The 23,830-nt window shown below is 31.7% G+C and overlaps 1 protein-coding gene across 1 annotated transcript in view; it reads left to right on the top strand.

Moving 5' to 3' along the window:
• Positions 1 to 23,830, top strand: part of LOC106460136 (PDZ and LIM domain protein Zasp-like) — an 82,202-nt gene that overhangs the window by 50,849 nt on the left and 7,523 nt on the right. The window contains exons 8-12 of the mRNA XM_022386275.1: positions 1,826 to 1,922; positions 12,271 to 12,415; positions 16,251 to 16,385; positions 17,916 to 18,131; positions 22,145 to 22,250. Coding sequence (XP_022241983.1) covers positions 1,826 to 1,922; positions 12,271 to 12,415; positions 16,251 to 16,385; positions 17,916 to 18,131; positions 22,145 to 22,250 — 699 coding nt within the window. The remainder of the gene's footprint in view (positions 1 to 1,825; positions 1,923 to 12,270; positions 12,416 to 16,250; positions 16,386 to 17,915; positions 18,132 to 22,144; positions 22,251 to 23,830) is intronic.

Below are 23,830 nucleotides of genomic sequence, written 5' to 3'. Positions count from 1 at the left end.
ATTTACAGCAAAAGAGCTTAAAGAACCGTTACTATAGGAATTTAAAATTTTTTTCTGTGAAATGCGCAAGATATTATTAGATTTATCTTATAGCTATTTGTGCGAAATTCACTCACAGCGTTTTTTGAATTCGGTATTAAAAGAATGAAAAGTCAATGTTTAAGACTATCACTACTAATGTCATTACGATCACATTAGATAAAAATATTGGAATTAAGAAATAAATATCAGTACTGTAAAAGCAAAAAATTACACAAAATTAAAAGATGGGAAGAGGAGCCAAATATTATCTTGTTTGTTTGTTTACTACTACTTGAAATGAACCCTCTACAAACTTGTTGATTCAAAATAGCTAGTTCGGAAAATTGGAATGAAATAGATGAAATGCAATTGAAAGAAATTGTGATAAGTGTATTGAAAAAGGAAAGCTACCAATGAAGAAAAAAGACATGACACTGTGCTAAAATGTCCGTATATAATATAAAGTAAGCTTAGTCAAAGCAAAGTTCAGACAATAAAAAAATTGCATCAACATACTAGAAAATTCACACCCATTTCCTTACAGAATACGCAATACATTAAACACAAGCATATTATTAGTTCCTGCAAGCAAATAGCACCATATATGCACCCAGCATACATGTGCTTGTTATATTACTATTGGTAATTCATCCAATTATAAGCCCCATATATGCACCCAGCATACATGTGCTTGTTATATTACTATTGGTAATTCATCCAATTATAATTATTACATAGTTTGTTTTCTTGCATATTAATTTTATCTTATGTATTTCCTGTCAGATTGTTATATGGAATTGACTTCATTAATTTATTAGTTACTTTTAATTTTAATCTATATGGTTAACTTACTTTCGATCAGAAGTTGTTAATGATTAGTAGGAAAATGAACTCTACATCATAACAAACACACGCACGTATGTTTCGTTCAACACTGACCTAACGTCACGACATTTATTCACCGGTTTCATTCTCGTAGTAAAATAAGGTACTAATTATGTGACATACGTTGTTCATCAGTTATTGACCAATTTCATTCTCATAGTGAAATAAGGTACTAATTATGTGACATACCTTATTCATCTTCATTCCTAAACACATTTATGTATATTGTACAGTGGAAGATCTCGTGTACATTTTCCATTGGAAATTCACGTACATTGTATAGTAGAAGCTTTCATGTATATTTTTCAGTAAAAGCTATCATGTATATTGTCTAGTAGAAGCTTTCATGTATATTGTCCAGTGGAAGCTTTCATGTATGTTGTCCAGTGGAAGCTTTCATGTATGTTGTCCAGTGGAAGCTTTCATGTATAATACATTGTCCAGCGGAAGCGTTTTCTTACCAGAGCTCTGTCACAGTATCAGAAGTGACTCTTTGACAAATAGCCTCGTACTGGGTAAAATAAAACATTTCCAGCTCTTTTATAACAAATGATTGGAATTCCCTTACGTGGTAAACAGCTGTTTCTACTTGGAGTACAATGCTAATATAAACCGTTCAACTTCCTTGCTAATATATATATCAAGTAAGCTTGCTTTATCGCATTAGAATTTAATTGAAATTTAATGACACTTTCTTCTTTCATCTGGTAGTGAGTTTAATAACGTGGCTCAGTGGTGACAGTAATATGGTCTGTAATATACATATCCTACCAAATCAATTTAATTTATAATGCAGAAATATTTTCTTATGTTTTATTTCTTGTGCACTAATTAGTTTCTATAACACAATATTTTCTTTTATATGTCTCCCGGAGTGCAGCTAAAACAAAAATAATTTAATCTTCCATTTCTTCTTCAGGATATTTCAACATTGGTGAGAAGTTGTATTGTGACATCCACGCAAAACAAGCAGCTAGGATGATAGCCCCCAACTTTGAGCCTGTTACCGTGACTCCGTAAGGCTGTCTACGCATACTTTTGCTAGAATGTTTAAGTTATTAGAAGCTTTTACCAAAGATTGTGTACACCGTGACTGTGGTGGAGCAGCAAAAATACAGGAGTTTACTCTGCTGACCAGTGTCTACTCTGTTCCCTTCCCAAAAACTCACCTCAGCTGTTTATATTACTCAAAACTTTCTTATAAATACTTGTGAGAAATAATTCTACATTATTCTACATAGTCGTTAGTTCTTAGAATGAAGCTAAAGGAAAAACTTTTTTTTTTTTCCTATAGAAGTGTGATGGGAAAAATGTTTTCTTCTGCTTCTTTATGTGCCTCTACCTCCCTATTTCCTTCCAGAAGTTTCTTTGTTTAGAGACAGTGCCTTCTTCCTAAAATTCTTGTGAAGTGTCTCGTTTACAGGATTACAGAGACAAGTGTTTTTTTTTGTTTTTTTTCATTTTAGTCTGTGGAGGTTCATAAGTAACAGTGGTGTCTTACAGACATTAAGAAATGGATTTAAATGTTTTTGTGTTTGTCTTACATGAATTACATAAATCTTAAAATAATTTTGATGATCATTCAGTCTTATCAGATTTTTATTCATGAAAAAAAATAATATCTAAATAATTTTCTGTTTCATAAATCGCATCAACTGATTATTCAGGAATAGAATCATGTTTTCGTTCTGATAAATCTTTATTATACCACTCTGTATTTGCGCTCTAAAATTCATGACTCAAGTACGTTATTTGCCTAAAAGGTAAAATTCTACTATGAGTGAAAAAGATAGATTATTAGAAACTTCAGATTCTACACAAACATAAGTATAACAGGATAGGTAAATATTAATTTAAAATTTGTTTGATATTTACAATGGGTTATTCGAGTAAAAGTTTCATATTGCCGTGGTTACTCTTGTCCCTCATATACAGCCGGCGCTGGACTTGCAATCTGAAGGTCGCGGGTTCGAATCCCCGTTACACCAAACATGCTCGCCCTTTCAGCCGTGGGGGCATTATAATATGACGGTCAGTCCCACTATTCGTTGGTAAAAGAGTAGCCCACGAGTTGGCGGTGGATGGTGATGACTAGCTGCCTTCCCTTTAGTCTTACACTGCTAAATTAGGGACGGCTAGCGCAGATAGCCCTCGTGTAGCTTTGCGCGAAATTCAAAACAAACAAACATATACAGCCTATATTTCTTCGAGTAAGTTCCAGTATCCGTTGTTTCTTACTCTTACCCATCAACTGCCCAAACGTTGCCAATAGCAACCAACGTGCAGTAGCCGTCCTGATAATTACATAAGGCTGATTGCTAGAGATCGATTATATATCAAACATTGAATAGCTATAGGTATCAAAGAAAAAATATTAATTATAACTGAAATATTACCTAACACACGATAATAGAATGTAAAAATTCCTAAACTCAAGGTAGATGGCATTGTTTATGACAAATGGTAACTATACGCCATTACAATCGAGTTAGCTTATTTTGCTTCTCAAAATTTCACAATTTTATATATTGTGCGATTTGAAAAATATCGTCAATTTTTCTTCTTTACTTAGTACTCGTTTTTGTTTTTTTTTAATTTGTAAATATTTTTTTTCAAATGTTGTATCTGAAGTCTCGATGCTCAGGCCTGTATTTCAGGATTTAATCATTGCTATTACAGACACCATTCACACTGTTCAACCTTTTCACACCAATTATCACAAAACACTTATATTTTATAATGATAATTCTCGGTTGTTTTTGCGCAAGTCTGCGCAATGGGCTATCTACGCTCTGTCCACCGCGGGCAATCGAATACTGTAATAATAAGAAAGTCACGTCATATTTATGTGGAAACAATAAACACTTATTTTTAGCCACATTCTTCAAAATAGGTTGCTGATAACAAACGTAAATACGACTTATACTTGCACCTTTAGCGGTGTGCACGATCAGACATAAGCTATTTTTTATGTTAATTTGCTTCCAGTTTTATGATTTTCACAGCTTAAAGTGCATCTAATATTCTGTTGAATGCAGGCCCGACAGGTGGTTAGGGCACTCGACTCGTAATCTGAGGGTCGCGGGTTCGAATACCTGTCACAAAACCATGCTCGCCCTTTCAGCCGTGGGGGCGTTATAATGTGACGGTCAATCCCACTATTCGTTGGTAAAAGAGTAGCCCAATAATTGACGGTGGGTGGTGATGACTAGCTGCCTTCCCTCTAGTCTTACACTGCTAAATTAGGGACGGCTAGCACAGATAGCCCTAGTGTAGCTTTGCGCGAAATAAAAAAAAACAAACAAACTGTTGAATGCAAATCCGCCTAGCTAGCTGCGAAATCCAAAGCTTTATCACAGGACCAGCCCGGGCTCCGTGCTTAACGAACATAAACTATTAATTATTCCGATGTGACCTTACTCTTCGACACATTAGGATGAAATATGTTTATTATATATTCGATTTTCTGTTATATACCTGTTTTAGTGAACATATTCCAAGTAGACCTTTTTTAAAAGCAAAAAATTAAGACTAAAAGATTAAGAACCACAAACTTTTAATAATGGATTTTAGTTAGACGACTAAGACTTTTTTGTAATATAATTAACGTGTTTGATCAAGTGTAGCCGGGCATTAAAAACTCTCACGTGGTGTTATTATCTTATTATCGATGTGGTCATATACCAGTCTTAGATATTGTGACAGTATATATATGTTCACATACATTCTAACTTGTTCGTTCAACAGTGTTTCTTACATGTACACACTATGTTTCCTGCAACCTCTGTTTACCTTCGTAGTCCTGGTAGCAGTAATAGATAATATTTCTTCTTTTCTGTTTATTTATTTAAGTGACTTTTAATCGAATTACATGTATTTATTACTACATTTCAAAACCGTATAAAATTATATACGTTAATTGCTCAAAACATATGGTCTTTAAATTTGGTTGTCCACCACAGTTACGGATAGTAAACGTATTCTGTTTATAGATACTTGAACTTGGATTACGAAAACAAAAAATAAATAACACCATGATCACTTGAAAATTGAAGTAAAACTTAACAACTAATTTCACACTTACCTGAAATATTGAACTTACTGATTACAAACCTGAATTATTAAGTATTTTTAGTAATGGTTAAGTTAACCCAGTTCAATTTATGAGTTTGAAGCGATTTTTTATTGATAGAATAATTTAATTGTAGTTCAATACACATTAGTACTTTGTAAGTTAATATTTATTTATTTTTGCCAGAGAGCAAATAAACTTAATAATTTGAGGAAGAAGTGTCACGATTTCTTAATTCATCAGCAACAGGAGATGTGAATCTATAAAGAGCATTAAGTGAGAATGAATAAAACGTAACATGATTTTATTTTCTTCATCTGACAAGTAACTCTGCTCCGAATGTGGAATATTTTATTGTGTATTTTATATAACTTGTATTTTGAATATAACATATTTTTATATTTCTTTTTATGTTGCTGTTAACCTTGTAAGTTTTCATGGTACAGCTTGTTATGATATAATTTTCTAATATTTTTATTTTGTTTGTTTTATTTTTAACGACCCATTATGTTGTTTTATGTGTGTGTGTTTTCGCAACTTAACAGTTTTGCTTCCTCATACATGTATTTTGTTTCGTTAAGTGAAGGTTATGTTACGTAGTTACGCGTTGTATATCGATTTATTTTTACTTTTTATGTTATTTCGTACTGAATATCTTTATAACATTTAGTTTCCCTCATTAATTAATGATTTATATGCTTTATTGTGTTCAACGTTTTACTGAAAACATATCTTAAACCTTCCCCAGTATTAATCATTATTAAAGGTTTCTAATTTGTACCAGACGTTGAACTTAACAAAATATTTTCACCAATATTCTGAAGATTTAATGTTGAAATGCGATACGTAGTTTTCTTATGACTTCATGTAATATTCAGGAAAATCTTCGCACCATGCTAAAAGCAAAAATTTTACTTTCATTTCAAAAAGTGTATTATATTTTGCTTTAACACAAGAAAGCATAAAACTTTATGAAGTTGAATAAGAATATGTTAAATTATACTCATAGAAAATAAAGGTATGAGATTAAGTAACACGACAAAATAGTAAACTGAATTTGATTTTTACAAATTTACTGTGTTACTTGGACAAATATTTTGTTTTGTTTCTTTTTCACACATAAAATTTAAAGTTTTTAAACACAACACAAAATATGTAGCAGACATTTCTCGAAACAGCGGATCTTATATAATCGGCAACATGATTCCAATTATATCTTATAATTTTATATGTTCTCGGTAGTCTGAATCTGAACATACAGTCTGAACATGAATATGCATAATAGATGAATCTAATTGCACTTTAGAGTTCAATTCTGATTTTCCAACTAGTTCAAATTTTAATATAATTGGCAATTTAAATATATTTGGTAGTTGAATATATTTTGTGGTCAGAATATGATTACACTTGATAATCTTAATACGGATATAATTGATAGTTTGAGTCAATTTAACTGGTAGCTTGAATCTCAATATACTTGATGATCTGAATATATGTGCGGCATCAGTCATTAGTCGAATCTGAATATATTTAGTAGTGTAAAGATGAATACGATTGGTATTCTGAAGCTGACCTTACAGAGAATACAAAAAGTTTGGAAACACTTTTAAAAAATTAGAGCGGGAAAACATTTAATATAGAGACACGCGGTTTGTTGCACGTGCAATAATAATGTTGAAAACTTTCTACAACAAACAATCACCATAGTTTAACGTGTGCACCACGAGTTACACGCAAAATATTCAGTCTGTACCCAATCTCCTGCCAAGTGTTTTACAACATTGTAGGAGTAATGTTATCTTTGGGAAGGCTTCTTGGTTATGTTAACGCAATTCGTTCTTACTCTCAACCTTACTAACATAAACAATGCTCTTTAGGAAGTGTCATAAAAGGAAAAAAATCCATAGGCTTAATACCCGGAGAACGGAGTGGCCACCTACTGGAGAAGATGTGTGATGTGGATGCTAAGGCTTCGGTGTGAAGGAGAACTGTCCAATAACACATTAATAACATCTGTCGGTGCTGTAAAAAAACAGCAACAAACTTTACACATTATTTTTGCACATGCAACAAATCTTGTGTCTCTGTATTAAACGGTTTCTCCGGAATGACTTCAAAGGTGTTTCCAAAGTCTTTCTAATCGAAATATAAACATACTTCCTAATCTGAATCTAAATTATCTTAGTAATCTGAATCTGATTTTAATGAATGGTTTGGATATGAGTACTCGTAAAAATATGAATATGTTTAGCAGGCTTACTCTGAATAAACTTCATAATCTGAATCTAAATTATCTTAGTAATCTGAATCTGATTTTACTGAATGGCTTGGATATGAGTATTCGTAAAAAATATGAATATGTTTAGCAGGCTTACTCTGAATAAACTTCATTATCTGAATCTAAATTATCTTAGTAATATGAATCTGATTTTACTGAATGGTTTGGATATGAATAATCTGAATCTAAATTATCTTAGTAATCTGAATCTGATTTTACTGAATGGTTTGGGTATGAGTATTCGTAAAAATATGAATGTGTTTAGCAGGCTTATTCTGAATAAACTTTATAATCTGAATCTAAATTATCTTAGTAATTAGAATCTGATTTTACTGAATGGTTTGGATATGAGTACTCGTAAAAATATGAATATGTTTAGCAGGCTTATTCTGAATAAACTTCATAGTCTGAATCCCCCCCCCCAGTGGCACAGCGGTATGTCTGTGGACTTACAATGCTAGAAACAGGGTTTCGATACCCGTGGTGGGCAGAGCACAGATGGCCCTTTGTGTAGCTTTGTGTTTAACTTCAATCAAATAGTCTGAATCTAAATTATTTTAATAGTTTGTTGCCTAGAGCTGTCTGTGCATGAGTAGTTTAAATTAGAATAAAAATATACTCCATATTTTAAATCTGGATATAATTAATAACACTATCTGATTATACTAGAAAATATGAAACGTAATATAACTCAATATGGTGATTTTTATAAGTGCATCAACATTTCGTTCATAACACATAGCCTCTTTAGGCAGTCTGTTTATAAAACATTTCATTAATTTTAAATCTAGCTTAATTCACGTTAGTTTAGTGTATAATCATCTTTTAATATCAAATAATTATTAGCTGCTATAAAAATACACAAATTAGCAAAATTTATGAAAAATATGAAGACTGAATATTTAAAACTTGTCAGCTACAATAATTTAATATATTTTTAATGAATGAAATGCTAAACATAGAACTGAATTAATAATGTCATCCAGATCATTATCTTCAAAATGTTTTTTGCAAGTATTTCCTTCATATTTATGATTGTAAAATTCTTAAGTTCACTTTATAGAATTCATTTAACCTTTTTTTTGTAAGAGTGGCCTTTTATTGTGCACATGATTAAAATATTCTGCAAGAACAAAATAAGTTCATTAATTCAATAAATTTTACTTGGGGTATCTATTATGTAAATATAAAATGATTACCAAACAATACTGTTTTAACTGATTTATACTAAAATCAGTATTACCAATAAATTAGTTCTACTGAATTGGCTCTCAGTGGCTCAGCGGTAAGTCTGAAGGCTTATAATGCTAAAGTCCGAGTTTTGATACCCGTGGTGGGCACAGATAGCCCATTGTGTAGCTTTGTGCTTAACTACAAACAAACAAACTGTCTACTGAGCTGTTATTCATCAACGTATACTTTAATTGGAAAATTTTAGTTTTAGTAACAGGGTTAGTTTATTTATATTCAGAAGTTATATATAATAATTCCTTGAACGTTTGAGTAAATATAGAAATGTCACCTATATCAGGGCAACCTTGATAAATCATAAAACATTACAGCAATCTTTTAGTCTAAGGGTCACCTTAACCACCTGGAGAACTTTATTAATAATCTTAAGAATTATATTTCAACACATGGAAAAAACCTCACTTCTCATGAACACTTTAAACTACTCAAAAACTGATGTCTTTAAAACATGCTAACTTTACCGGGGAATCGTTTCAGAAATATCTTTCTCTACTTGGAAAACTTTGGTGTTTCAGTAACACCTTTTTATACCAAGAGAACTATACCGTCTCAGAAACATCTTTCTGTACTTGGAAAACTTTGGTGTTTCAGAAACACCTTTTTATACCAAGAGAACTATACCGTTTCAGAAACATCTTTCTGTACTTGGAAAACTTTGGTGTTTCAGAAACACCTTTTTATACCAAGAGAACTATACCGTCTCAGAAATATCTTTCTGTACTTGAAAAACTTTGGTGTTTCAGTAACACCTTTTTATACCAAGAGAACTATATCGTCTCAGAAACATCTTTCTGTACATGAAAAACTTTGGTGTTTCAGAAACACCTTTTTATACCAAGAGAACTATACCGTTTCAGAAATATCTTTCTGTACATGGAAAACTTTGGTGTTTCAGAAACACCTTTTTATACCAAGAGAACTATACCGTCTCAGAAATATCTTTCTGTACTTGGAAAACTTTGGTGTTTCAGAAACACCTTTTTATACCAAGAGAACTATACCGTCTCAGATATATCTTTCTGTACTGGGAAAACTTTGATGTCTAAGAAACGCTTTATTATACTAAGAAAGCTATAGCTTCTCGGAAAGATCTTTCTTTACTTTGAAAATATTTGTATCTCAGAAAATCCGTTCTGTATCTCAAGATCCTTTGTGTTTCAACAACATCTTTGAGTACTTGAAGAACCTTCAAGTTTCTGAAAAATCTTAGCATTTCTAGAACATAAGAATCAACTTCGCGAATATTTCAGAAACACATTTGACTTTCAATAATAGTTTAGTTCTTCTAGAACGGGTGCAACCATTTGAAAAGCTTCGTTTCTTAAAAACACCTTCCACTACCCTGATAATTTTGACTCTTGGCAAAACCTTAGGCCATTTATATAACTGTAATTAGGTGGAAACTAATCCAGATTTTTGAAACGACTGTAGCTACCTGAACAATTTCCATATCTCGAAAAACACTTGGAGAACCTTAATTTCTTAACAATACCCTTTTCTCTCTCCCGAGAACTTTGATATTTTAGTAAAACCTTAGCCCACTGGGAAATTCACATTTCAGAAATGTTTGTAGTTGGCTAGGTACTTTTCGTTTTCTTGATTTATCTTTAGGTATCTGGAAACCGAATCGGATTTTTGAAACCTCTGTAAACCACTTGAACAACTCTGGTGTTTCAAAATCGCTTGTGGTACCTTAATAGTTTTTGAAATATTTTTAGCAAACCGAAGAACCCAAAACGCTTTTAATATATGTAGGGATTTCTAGATTATCCGTACAAATTTAGAATATGTTAGTTTGTCTCAAACAAGTATATTTAACTGTAGAACCTAAGTCTCTTTCAGAAGTTTTTAGCTATAAAGGAAACCTTAGTATTATTGTTGTAGATGTATGTTCTTGGATAACTTATTGTTTTCTCGAATGTCCTAGTATTGTGAGAAAAATATTTAGGTAAAGGAAACAGACCCTCCATTTCTAATAACTATGCTTGGGGATCTTTAGTATCTACATCGCTCCTGAATAAACTTCTTTCTTAGGAATACTTTTTTCTTTTGAAAATAATTGTTTCTCATAAACACTTTATCCTCCTGGATAGTCTTATTTCTTAGGAATACTTTAGCTCCTTGGAGAGCTTCCTTTCTTAGGAACATCTTAGCCTTTTGAAGAACCTTCTTTTCCAAACACAGTTTAGCCCCTAGGAGAACCTCTTTTCTTAGGAACAATTGAGTCTCCTGAACAGCCTTGTTTTTCAGGAAGACCTTATCCCTCTCTGGAGAGCATTATTTCTTGGGAACAGTTGAGTCTCCTGAACAGCCTTGTTCCTCAGGAAGACCTTATCCCTCTCTGGGGAGCATTATTTCTTGAGAACAGTTGAGTCTCCTGAACAGCCTTGTTCCTCAGGAAGACCTTATCCCTCTCTGGAGAGCATTAAACAATTGAGTCTCCTGAACAGCCTTGTTCCTCAGGAAAACCTTATCCCTCTCTGGAGAGCATTATTTCTTGGGAACAGTTGAGTCTTTTCGAGAACCTTTTTTTCATAAGAACGATTTAGTCCCTTTGAGAAAGAATTATATCTTAGAAACTTTTTAACATTATAGAAAGAGCTTTAAATTCACACATAAATATTAATGAATTTAAAGAATATTTCTGAGAGAGTTGAAAATTCCTTGGTATTTTGTTAAAGTGTGGACAATAAGCGAAAAATATTGCATTCTCAGAAATAGTTTTAGCTACTGTTTGTTTGGAATTAAGCACAAAGCTACACAATGGGCTATCTGTGCTCTGCCCACCACGGGTATCGAAACCCGGATTATAGCGTTGTAAGTCCGCAGACATACCGCTGTGCCACTGAGGGACATTTTAGCTACTGAATAACCACTGAACGTCAAAAACAAATTGCTTCTACTAGCGTAACGATGGTGTCTCGGAAATACCTATGCTTACCTGGATAATTCTAGCATTTCTTGAAATTTTTACAATACCAAAAAATAATGGAAGCTTAAAACATAATGCTAGCTCCTCGAAAACCTTGATACCTCAGAAACAGGTGTTTATTTATACATGGATAAGTTTTGCGTCTGAGAAATTGTTTAACAATAAGCGGGAGTCTCTAAAATCTCAAAAGTACTATTAGATACACAAGAACCGCAATAAGGTTTTTACACTTGCAAACGTTAAAATCGACATAACTCAAACTTAACTCATTTATAATTCTGAAATTGAACTTTCTATAGTTTTATGACTCTTTGCACTCTGTCTCTGTCCTTCCACCAGTGATTCAATGGTGAACGTGAGGGCTTGTAATATTTAAATTTAGGGTTCGATCTTTGCATTGGAAACAACGCATATATAGTTCAGTGTGCATTTATGTGCTTAAACGCAAATGAACATCCTGTTTCCGAGAGAGTTAAGAAATAATGATAAGCCTAGAAGAGGAATTCCTCAGGAGTAGATAAATAAGCAGGATTAATTCCGTCAAAATTGCTCCAATTATTAAAATGGATTTTACTTCCTGAATGGTATGTTCATCCATCAAAGGAAAAAATTATGGTACAAAAAAGACTAGAGTACATTTAAAAAACAACAACGTCTTACATATAATCGGTCCTTAGTGGTACCGGTTGTAGTGAAATAATTACTTATATATTATTCATTTGTGTTAAAAAACTTGCAACTGAAAATTAGTATTTCATGAACAAAGAATGTATATATTTAATGTGTTTCTTATACAGTCGTGTGTTTTATTTCTCAGTTTTCACACTCCAGGTTTGTATCTTTTAGTGGGAGTGCTATTCCTACAGACTATACCGCCCTTGGAGTTGGTTCTGTTCCACCTGTTCCACCTACAAAACTTCCAAGTTCTACAGCCAGTCCTTCAAGTTACAGTAATGTGTCTCCAGTGCCGTTCTACGTATGTTCTCTTTTTATCTTCTTTAAAAACTCCTCGAGTTTTACTAATTGTTTACTGCTGAGGTTATCAATATGTTAAGTGATGAAGGGTTCTGAGTTATTATTCATAGTGAATAGCACTCAAGTTTGGAACGATGGACAACACATTCAATATAATAGTAACTTTATTATTTTACTCTTTATCTTTCAATTAAGAAACTGCCAAGTTTATTTTCGCAATGGTCAATAGATGGCAGTGCGTTTTTCAAGAGACATTGACATTCGGGGTGGAATGATAAGGCTCATATGTGTCATTTGCTTGTTTTTAGCCTTAGTGTGCTATTTACATTGGAAAGTTAATTCCTTTAAAGATTTAATAAATATAATATGTATTAAAACTCCAGCTTTCAAACCACTAATAAACAATTTTAGGGATAATGACAGATGTGTTACAGCTAAACTGTTATGATGTATTGCCAAGTTGCGTTTTCTTTTTGTCCTTAAAATTGTATGCTATTTTGTTGTGCGTGTAGGGTTTTTTTTCTTGCTTTATAAAAGTTTCTAATTCAATAGACGTTTCTAATATGTTTTTGACACTTCTGGGGTTGTTGAACTTTAATAAAACAAACTATAATTCATGTTACATCAATTGTTTTTATGTATGATTTAAACTTGCGTAACAACAGTTAAAAAGAAGCGCTTTCTTTTGATAAACGTTTATATTTTGTGTGCCATTTAAAGGAAGGCATACGTTAAAGAAGATATTTTCAGTCACGTCTGTATATATATATATATATATATATTCACTCTTTCATAAGATATCGCAAAAATATAAATAATTCATAAAGAAATCCAACAGTACCTTTACAAGGATGAATTATATAAAACCACTCCAGTTTAGCGCAACTTGAAGCTCATGTTAACTAGTCAAAATAAAATATTTCGAGTGTGTATGTTTTGTTATAGCAAAGCCACAGCGGGCTATCTGCTGTGTCTACCGAGGTGAATTGAATTCTTGATTTTAGCGTTGTAAACCCGAATACTTACAGCTGCCCCACCTGGGAACAAATACTCCGAATTTTTCTTATTACTTTATTTATAAAGCCCTCTGGATCATTCCTTTATAAATATAAATTCACCCTTTAAATTTATAAGTACCATTTGTTTTCATAAGTTAAAACTATTTTACGTACTGAAATATATTTTGATGCTTAGATTGATATATTTTCATTTGAATTATTAATATTAATATTTTTAATTTCATTCGAAAGTTCTATTTTGTTTCACTCTTATACTCTTCAGTTTCTAAATTTTGATATGTTACAGATGTTTTGAATTGCTAATTTTGTTTTCGTTTTATTATTTTATGTTTATCTCTTTTATTTCAGTCTAAAGCTCAGTTACACACACAAATAATCATCATGAATTAACCACTACTTATAAATTCTCGTGATATATGAAATAGTTTATTTATTTGTTTATTGTTAAGCGCAAACTACACAATGGGCTATCTGTGCTCTGCCCACCGAGGGTACCAAAACCTCACTTTTAGTGTTATAAGCTCTCAGGCTTACCGCTGGGCCACCGAGGACCATAAGATAAATATCAAGCTTATCAACAACTTTGTCGTCAAGTGGGTCAGTGGTAAATTAAAACCTAAAAGTTCGGGGTTCAATTTCGCTTGGTGGACAGAGCATAGATAGCCTATTGTGTAGCTATGTGCTACAACAAACAGAACAAATAATCAACACTTTTTGCTTACAAATCTGAGCTGTTTTACCTGCCATACTTTTTAAAGGGAAGCAGAAAAAAATCTTTATATAACCGTTATCTGATATGATTATGATGTGTAAAGAAAGATGATATAAAACAACAACGGGTAAACTTGATATTCAATAATAAACGTGATATATATATATATATACGGTTAGGATGGCTCAGTCGGTTTGAAATGTTGATCTATTGTTACATTCTAAAGCATAGCTCATGTCGGTAAAGAAACAAGAATGTTTCATTTCTACGCTTTGAACATTTCTCGATTTGTTTATTCATAATGGAATTTTTCCATTGTTTAACACGTGTAATGTGTAACTCCATTGAAACACCTTACAAGATGGCAGCACTTTAATGGAATTTTTTTATAGGAACAAAATAATAATATTTATCCCTTTTTAATTAAAAAGAGATAATGGAATATGGTAACAAAAGTAACAGTATGAATTGATTTCCCTTCATTATGATGACTTCAGTAATAATAACTTTCTTTCTTGATCACTCCTCTGCATGTACCTTACAAGAGAGTAGACTGAAATTGAGATTAGCAATTATAGGACTTTACTACTTTTTAGGGATCCATTTTACAAGAAGGGGATTTCCTAAAGTCCTTCATATTAAACCAAATGCGAATATTAGATCAGTTGATGCCATAGCACACGCCTGTGAGTTATGTGATTATGCATTTAAAATACGTCTTAAGAATACGTCTTAAGAATGAATAAATACAAATTAGCTGCATAAACTTTACTGAACGATATTTTAATTTATCACGTTTTAAAACTTTATCAATAGGGAAACCTTGCATCAATTGTAAATCCAAGTGAAAATCTTTTGTTTTTTTCTACTCACATCTCTTTGATTTGATTGTTTTTTGAGGGAGAAGAAGTGAACGAAACAGCAGATAACATTATTTGTACTTACCCGTTAAATCACATTTGTTTCCCATCTGAACATACTTTCACATATCATAAAGTTTTTCTTTAAATACAGATTCGCATAACATGTCTTTAAAACATCCCTGTGTATTCATAAACTGTGGTTGTTTTCATAGTTGAATGTCTTTGTTGATTATTGTACTTGTAGTTTCTAATGAAACATGTTTTCTTTTTTTCATCTCTACGTTAATTCTAATTTTCGATTTCAACACATACAATGACGGCAGGGCATTTTCCACGTAGAACAAATCATTAGCTTAATATTTTTAACAATGCAATATTGATACATTTTTGTATGAAAGAAACAATACTATTCACACCAGCATCAAATGTATGTTGAAGGTTCTGACTACAGCATCCCTTGCCAAGACACATACACCTGGCTCTAAATATAACACGGGGTCACCACGCTGTTTAACGGAAGCTAATTTTAGTTCAAATTTAGTTTTGTTACCATATTCTTTAAGCCAATTCTTCTCATTCTTTGTGTACCTTCTCAGAACTCAATGGAATTAAATTTCAAAGACGAATCGGAAGACTTAGAAAACGAAATAAAAGAATGTTTATAGTTAGAATCTGAGTTTTTAATAATCATTCCAGTTCAGATTTATTTCTCTGGAGCTACGTTTATTGCAAAGTTTTCACATGTTTTAAAACATTGATTATGCAGGCTTAAGGGGGTCTGCATAAATGTGATTTTCTTTTAATATTCACTAAATCAAAGAAATCACATCTTATTAAAGAGCACTATTTGAATTTGCATCCATTTGAAAAATTTAGAGATGAGCATACGAATTTGAAAATTTTATCGACATTCAAGTTAAACAAATATCGTTATTTTAATGATAAAATGGATCGTATAAAGTTTTCGTAGTTTCGTGTGATTCAAAGTGTCTTCGAAGAAATTTGAAACAAGAAATTAAAGTAAAAAATATAGTAAGAAAAAATAAGTTCTACAGGATATTTCTGCCTCACTTGAAAATCATAAATAAATGAAATTTTTATTAAGCAAGTGAAAAACATCGTCTAAATCATTTAGAGATGGGTTTCCGTTTTTACGCAAGGAGTTGTGAATTTTGTAAATAGCTAGTATGTTTCTACTGTGATGTCATCAGTACTTCCTTACTTTTTGACAATGCCCTCTAGCGTGGCACCCCAGAGGTGCACCACGTCGACTCCCCTACAAGTTTTCGACCCAAGCCGTTGCGGTCAGTGTTCGGCCCCACAGGCAGTGCTCCTTGGGCTGAGAAGCCTGGTGTTTCTTCTGCTGTGGTCTCTAAGGTATCAGCAAAAAAAGAGTCCAGTTTTTGTTGTACGACAGAGAGTTAGGTGGTGATAAGGTCAAGATCTACTTAACCATCTATAACTTTCTAAATCAGTCATTTTAATCACTGTCTGTATAAATAACATAAATTGATAGCTAATTTGTTATCACAACTAAAAGAAAGTCACAGATAATTTTCAATTTATGATTTAAAGCGAAATTATTGATATCGGACTTTTAAAATAAATCAAATAATATTCAGTTTTCTTTTAAAAGTATAATGTAATACTACCTTCATTCCCACTTCAAATATGACTCGAGTTTTATAAAAATAAAAAGGAACGAATCGGAAGTTCACAAGTTTTGTTTTGATTTTGACTCTTATGATTATCTAATTTTACTGCCAAACAGAAGAAAAATTTCATAAAGTTTTAAATATATCTGTTTTATAGTTACAAGTCCTCTCAAAAACCGTATGTTATTTTAAAAGACGTTTGAGTAAAATTTGTAAAGCATTTGGACAGCATTAATCAAAAACGACTATTTATATATAAATATTTGTGGCTGCAAATGGTCCTGCATGTCTTCTTGCGATATAAGCTTTAACTAATCTTCATGTTAATGAAGAATGATTTGTTTTCCATTTACCTAAGTATTCTCTAACGCAGAGCATGTATAAAGCATAACCAGTGAACCGAGCATGCGCAACATCAGAACCAAAAGTTAGAAAGAATAAGTCTGTTTGTCGATATTTTCCAAGTAGTTCTTGTCCATAAAGTATCAATACAGATGATGAACGTAGGTTCCTTATATTATATGAAGTATTCATATCTCACGTTGTTATATACGGAAGAATCCGTACTTTAATTACTAATAAGCAAGCGTATTATTTAATTATGAATCGTAGTGCTAAGTTGACATTTATGTATTTAGCCCTTTTGGTATATAATGGTTTGATATGGTCACAAGTTGAATTTTTTGTTTTGTTTTGGGTTTTAGTTTTCATGATAAACACGCTTCCGGAAATGTAGTCTTTAAAAGGTATGGTACATGCCGGAGCATGGACCGTCTGTATAAGCCGTTTATGAAGCATCGAACTCTGTATTATGAAGCCTAAAGAGGCTTGTTTTGTTTGCTTTTTAATATACAACTCCCTGAGTTGTTGCTTGATTGGTTGGCAATTTGTCCATGTTGTATCTTCATAGTGTTTACTTTTAGATACATATAACTTATTGTACTATGTTGTAAGTAAATCGTCATTCAATACACTATATAACCCGTATAATATAACTCATACTGTGGGAAAAATAAAAGAGTGTGTGACGTATATGTTTATTTACATATTTAATAATGTGTAAACTCCTGTGTGTAATAAAAAGATATTTCGTTATCAAAATAACATAATTGTTAGTCTGTTATATAGGAACACAACTGAATTGTCTTGTGTATATAATTATTCTGTTTTAAAACTATTGTTCTCCTAACGATATTTCTTGAAACGCCTTTATAAGAGTTAATTAACAGGAAAGAATTCATCCTCATCGTAGACTGGCCAAGCTGAAGAAACTAATCAATCCGAGGTCACACTACAAATTAACCAGTCGGAAAACATACCACAGACTAACCACGATGCTCTCTCAAAAACTAACCAGTCTGAGGTCAGAGAACATACTGACCAGCCTGACTTTAAACATACCCAAACGACCCAGGATCGTTCTGGCGCCATTTATTTTCTTTCATCTGTAATTTCATCAAAACAAGAGGTAATTTTAAATTAACATAGTTGTTAACTATATATATATCACTGCGTACAGTGGCTTCAGAACTAAAAACTAAGAGGCAATAGCTATTATTTCATCTGCCTTGGTCCATAAAAGTAATAATAAAAAATTTTTAGCTTTTAATTTTCCAGTATAAATTACAATCATGAGAATGATCGTTATTTTAATGTATCCATGTAATGATAATAATCATAAAAGTATTTTTAAAACTTAACTGAACATATGCACAGAAGCGAGAAATGTTTTAAGACATTGTTCAGTGTCATTCTCATAATGAATCAGAACATAGTAAGCGTTAAAAAAAAACAGTAATATCCCTCAAACATTACACCACGCGTACATTTAGAAATCTCTAAGTATATATGTGTCTGTATGTGGAAGGTAGGTGGCTTACGTGCGTAAATTAGCTTAATTTCCCAAAACAATTGTAAACCCGGTATACACAAACATATGCATCTATTTCAGTTGAAACCTAGAAAAATATAGAATCATTACATTGTTTAGGTGAAAAAAGGATAATAGAATGAATTAACAGGATGTTCAAACATTACAAAGTAGGGTTAGGAAAGCATAGTATGCGTTTTATGTCCCAGTTAACTGATATTAAGATAGTTGTTGGAAAGTTTTAGATAATATAGAAATACTTTTGGTGCCAGAAATTGGATTTTGATAACAAAGTAACCGCGTATTTTCTTCACATAACTCGTCTACTTAAACAACAAAATTTAGTGTTCTACATCTACAAGTACAGAAAACAAACTTATTTTAAAACTGATATCTAACCTACACTTTAAGGGATCCTCCATTAGCGTATTTCTGCGATGTCGGCGGGTATAGTGCTTAGAAGTTTCTAACGAAAATAAACTGTTAACCTAAATAATGGCATTTAACCATTGGTTCATATGTAATCAGCATAAACTCTTATGCTGAGAAAAGGGATAAAATCTGTACAATAAAACACGAAAGAAACACAATCCAGTACATTTAAACACTGTTCTCTCGGTAAGTTGTAAATAAAAACAGCTATGACAAATATTACAAGTCACTTGTCTTCTCCCTGTTTATAATTCCTTTTACTTACTTCTCTGAATGTTCAGTTTTTGTTGATAAAGAAACTCACTGTGTTCTCTGTTTTCTTCTACGATTATTTTAGAGTAAGTATGTTATTGTCAACGTATCTTGGAAGAAGAAGAGTCTACAAGACTAAAACTTTATTTACTGAAATCCACTGGGTGGAATTGGTATTTTCAACTTAAACGACACAGAGTCTTAACGGCCACATCAGAGGCCTCCAATAAGTAGGTGCATAGGACGACCAATCAGAAGTACTCGCCGTACGTTATACGACTATTCTTAATTAATTAGCGGAAATGGCTGCTACACTTATAACGCTCCCCAAGATGGAAAGTGCAGAGATTGTTAAGAGGCATATCCCGGCTAACTCTTTGATTTTCCAATCTGCACCTCAGCATGCTAACCACTAAGCCACACCCGGCCATCTAGTGTACAGTTACTTTTATTACTTTCTAGTGAGGTTCAAATAAATATACTAGTTGTCAGAATATTTTACCCCCAAACTGGAATATTGTATTGTGGAATACCGGTAGTTCGCAAGTTGTCCTACGTAGAAACGTGAATATTTGATAGTTGTCCCCAGAATTAATTTATTGTAGAACCGTTATTATAACCGTACAAGGTTCTGGGAACTCAATTAGAAAGACTGAAAATATAAATGATATTATATTTTACAGTTAAAATCCCTTTTTGGGAATTAAGAGAAATTCCCCTCTAAAGTGACATAAAACATTACTGCGTTTTACCATCGATTCAATATAGTTCACTAACCCGGATCTATGCTGGTCTGTTAACAGCATCAAAAATCGAAAAAAAGAAGAAAATATGAGCATTAAATCAGCTGGAAAACTAAACAACCTGGAATATCCGTTTTTGTTGGCGCGTAAAGAAACTAAATCTGTGTCAAACAAGATTTGGAAATAAGTCTGACCAGTGTGGTGGGTTTACGTCTGGTATTTTTGCCACGTGACTAGTAATTTTTGACATATAACTTCTAAATTTCATGTACGATATCTGGTACTTGTGGTTCATACGACTAAAGCCCTGGTCTGTGGTTATTAATAGTCGGTAAACATCAGGTAATGTACTTTAGACGTTTGAAAACCGGGGATACAAGCAACATAAGTAACATTATGGTATTGACAATTTCTGGTATGCGCTTGGTTAGGAGTTGGTCTGTCCGTCGTCAGTGTTGGCAACATGTAATTAGAAACTGTTGGCATACGAATGGTAAGTAATATGTATTATGATTAGTAACTGTCGGCATATATCTAACAATACTTGGTATGTGTTTAACAATTACTTTATTAACCTTCGGATATGGTTATATGATTGGCAGATATTAGGCTCGTGTTGTTTGGACTAGTGTGGGTTTTTGGTTGAAAATATTTTGCAGTAAGTGTGACGGACACAGTTTATTATCAGTTTTGACAAATCTCTGCAATACGGTTATTTATTGGTACGTGTTCATTAATTATTGTATGTTTTCGGGTATACACTGCTTGACTTTTAACTAGTTTTCTTTGTGTGAGTTAATGCATTTATTTATCGTTGTTGTGTTTTCTTTAGCATCCTTGTATGAGGTTTTGCTTTTGTGTTTTAAATGCTTACTTTTTTTTAACATTTTGAAGTTGTGTCTGAATTTCCTTTTTTTATTTTAATATGCTAAGCCGACATCATTGTTTTATAAGCATATCACTGACTTATCATTCAGCATAAAGGATTTTTCTCTGCAATAACGTATATCAGAAAAAAATAATTGTTCACTTCTTTCAAATACAAGAGTATTTTTTTTATTCGCAAGTCCTAAACAAAATTCGCCATTTTCCTCTTTTTTTTCTAAAAAAATACATGCTTTCATTTCAATACCATGTACATGAGAAATCAATCATTTTTGCAATATATCAGCACACGGTACTTTAATTAATATTGCTGAGCATGTATCATAAATACAACATATATTAAATTTTTTTATCTTCTACCAAAGAACAAACAAACGTTAATATAGTCTAGCATACATCATAAACAAAAACAAGAAATTTCATATTTACTTGTGAACTTCTTTTTCTCTCAAAAACGTAAATTTCAGTACATCAGCAAGAGCGAAGTAAATAAATAAAGTAGGCCTTATATTGTTGTGGAATGTAAGCAGTTTGTTTGAAAATCATGAAATAACTAATTAGTCCGCTGAATAATAATGGTATGTTAATTGTGCCGATGAATATCACATGTTATCCAAACAATTAAAGTATTTTAGGTTAATACTAGTGAGAAAAGTGTTATACATCTAAATTAAACTTTCATATTGTTAATCATAAACCATGTATAGCCGTTAATTAACAATATTAGTTATGCAACATAAACAAAACCTATTTTCATGCTGTTAAGCATATGCCATAAACAGGCATAATGTTTTGATTTTATTGATTATACACCGCAAACACAACTTGTTCTGATAATATTAACAATGCATCGTCATTGCTGAATTGATAAGTGCAATGAAGATTTGTGAAAAGATTTGCTATTTACGGCATGCAGGTGTATATAAATATAACACTTCAGCTGCTGTATGTAACAGTTTCTAACTCCAGTTAATGCTAACAAATCCTTCAATGCGGAGCCATGCTTCTAGTCTTTATAAGTATAGTCAAAGAAAATGTGAAGTTTAGATATTAAAGGTAAAATTACAAACTTTACTGAAAGAGTTTTATAACTATAACTGTATATAAAAGTAGAATTCAATCTCAGGGATCTTTCAAAGTTTTAAGACGTTGTAAATTATTTTATCCATTCGCTTGACGAGTTTCTAGAAAGATAATCATTTAAAAGTTTCCCTTGAGCTTGATAAAGAAAATACATGTGCTAGTATTATCTAGATGAGTTCAGATGATGAAATTAATAAAAGGTAACATTTCTTCCAGCCTACTAAGGCTCCACCTCCTGCACCTGCTCCAGCAGCTCCGTTGACGACCCAGTACACTCCTCCTCCGACTACACCCGGTGGTGATATTCGTAGCCAGATTTCAAGTTTGTGATCGAATATTACAATCATTTCTTACATAAACAAACATAATTTAATGAATCTGTTTTTATAATTTCTTTTAAACGTTGTAGTGAATCAGTGACTTCAGATCTCACGTGTTACTTTCTAGTATGTTTCGTTCATCTCCCGAACTGAATTTTTGAATATTCTAATGTTGAACATGGTCATGAACATTGTTGGATATAGGTTAATGAATAAAAGTTGATTATATTTACTGTATTTGACATATTTTCATGAATGCTCTTTAATATGCATTCGTGATTATTAATTGACATATGTTTACAAACATTAGCTGACATACGTTTATTAACGTTATTTGAATTATGCTTATGAACAGTGTTTTACATATATTTACAAACATTTCTTTATATATATATATATATTTATGAACATTATTTATATATATATATATATATTTACGAACATTATTATACGTGTATTTATGAACAGGATTTTACATGTATTTACGAACATTATTTTACGTGTATTTATGAACATTATTTTACATATACTTGCGAATATTATTTTACATGTATTTACGAATATTATTTTACATATATTTACGAATATTATTTTACATATATTTACGAATATTATTTTACATATATTTAAAGATATTATTTTGCACATACTTATGAACGTTTTTTTTTACGTATATATTTGGCATTTGTTCATCATTGATAAGCAATAGCTATACAATCGTTTTAACAATAGTTAATTACCACAGAAGAAATAAAAATCAAAGATTTATTAACATGGTAATTTTTAATAAAAAAAAAGTTAATACATTTTTTTTACTTATTATAGGAATTTTGATTGAAAGTATTTGCTCAAATACATTCAAAAAGTCCTATCTAACTAAATTTTTCCAACTTGAAATTGTAATACTTGTTTGTCGTCATCAATATTCAAGAACGCTAATTAATTTACTCCCATTGAAAAATAATGTTTATTATTATTATAGTATTTATTAAAGGTTGGCTGTACTCGATGCGAGGAATCATTTTATTTAACGAAAAATAATACCTAAAAGTGTTTTATTAGATGAAGTATGATTTGCCAATGTATCACAGCAGACACCTCAAAAGCCAATCAAAAACTCTCTCTTAATGTGTATTAAACATGTTCATTATTATCTCCATACTCACTGTGTTAGGTAGCAAACAATCACAATTAAAAAAAATTACAAGGATTATAACTAATTTCGTTTCTTAATTTCAACCTCACTTACTTGGAATCGAATTGTGATTAAATCAAAACCGAGGAAAATATCTTTAGTTTGTGCGTTGTATAACATTTTTATTTAAAAAAGTATATTGAAGTATACACTCTACTATAGTTTCGAAAATACATATTTCATATTAATATATATGTATATTCTCCCCTTTCTTTTTCCCAACGCTTATATGATTTCGTATAGCAGAATATTTACGGCATTAGTAACCTATGCATATTTATATGTATTCATGTTACACTTGTTCTATAAAGAGACGATATTTTAGCTCGAGGTTTGTTTTTTTTTAATTCGTAGAATCGATGAGTTTATTACCGTATTTTTCGGTGT

The sequence above is a fragment of the Limulus polyphemus genome, unplaced genomic scaffold, assembly GCF_000517525.1.
Source record: "Limulus polyphemus unplaced genomic scaffold, Limulus_polyphemus-2.1.2 Scaffold1, whole genome shotgun sequence".
NCBI classification, from domain to species: Eukaryota; Metazoa; Arthropoda; class Merostomata; order Xiphosura; family Limulidae; genus Limulus; species Limulus polyphemus.
The sequence above is the reverse complement of the archived record's forward strand: the minus strand, read 5'-3'. Positions and strand labels throughout refer to the sequence as shown.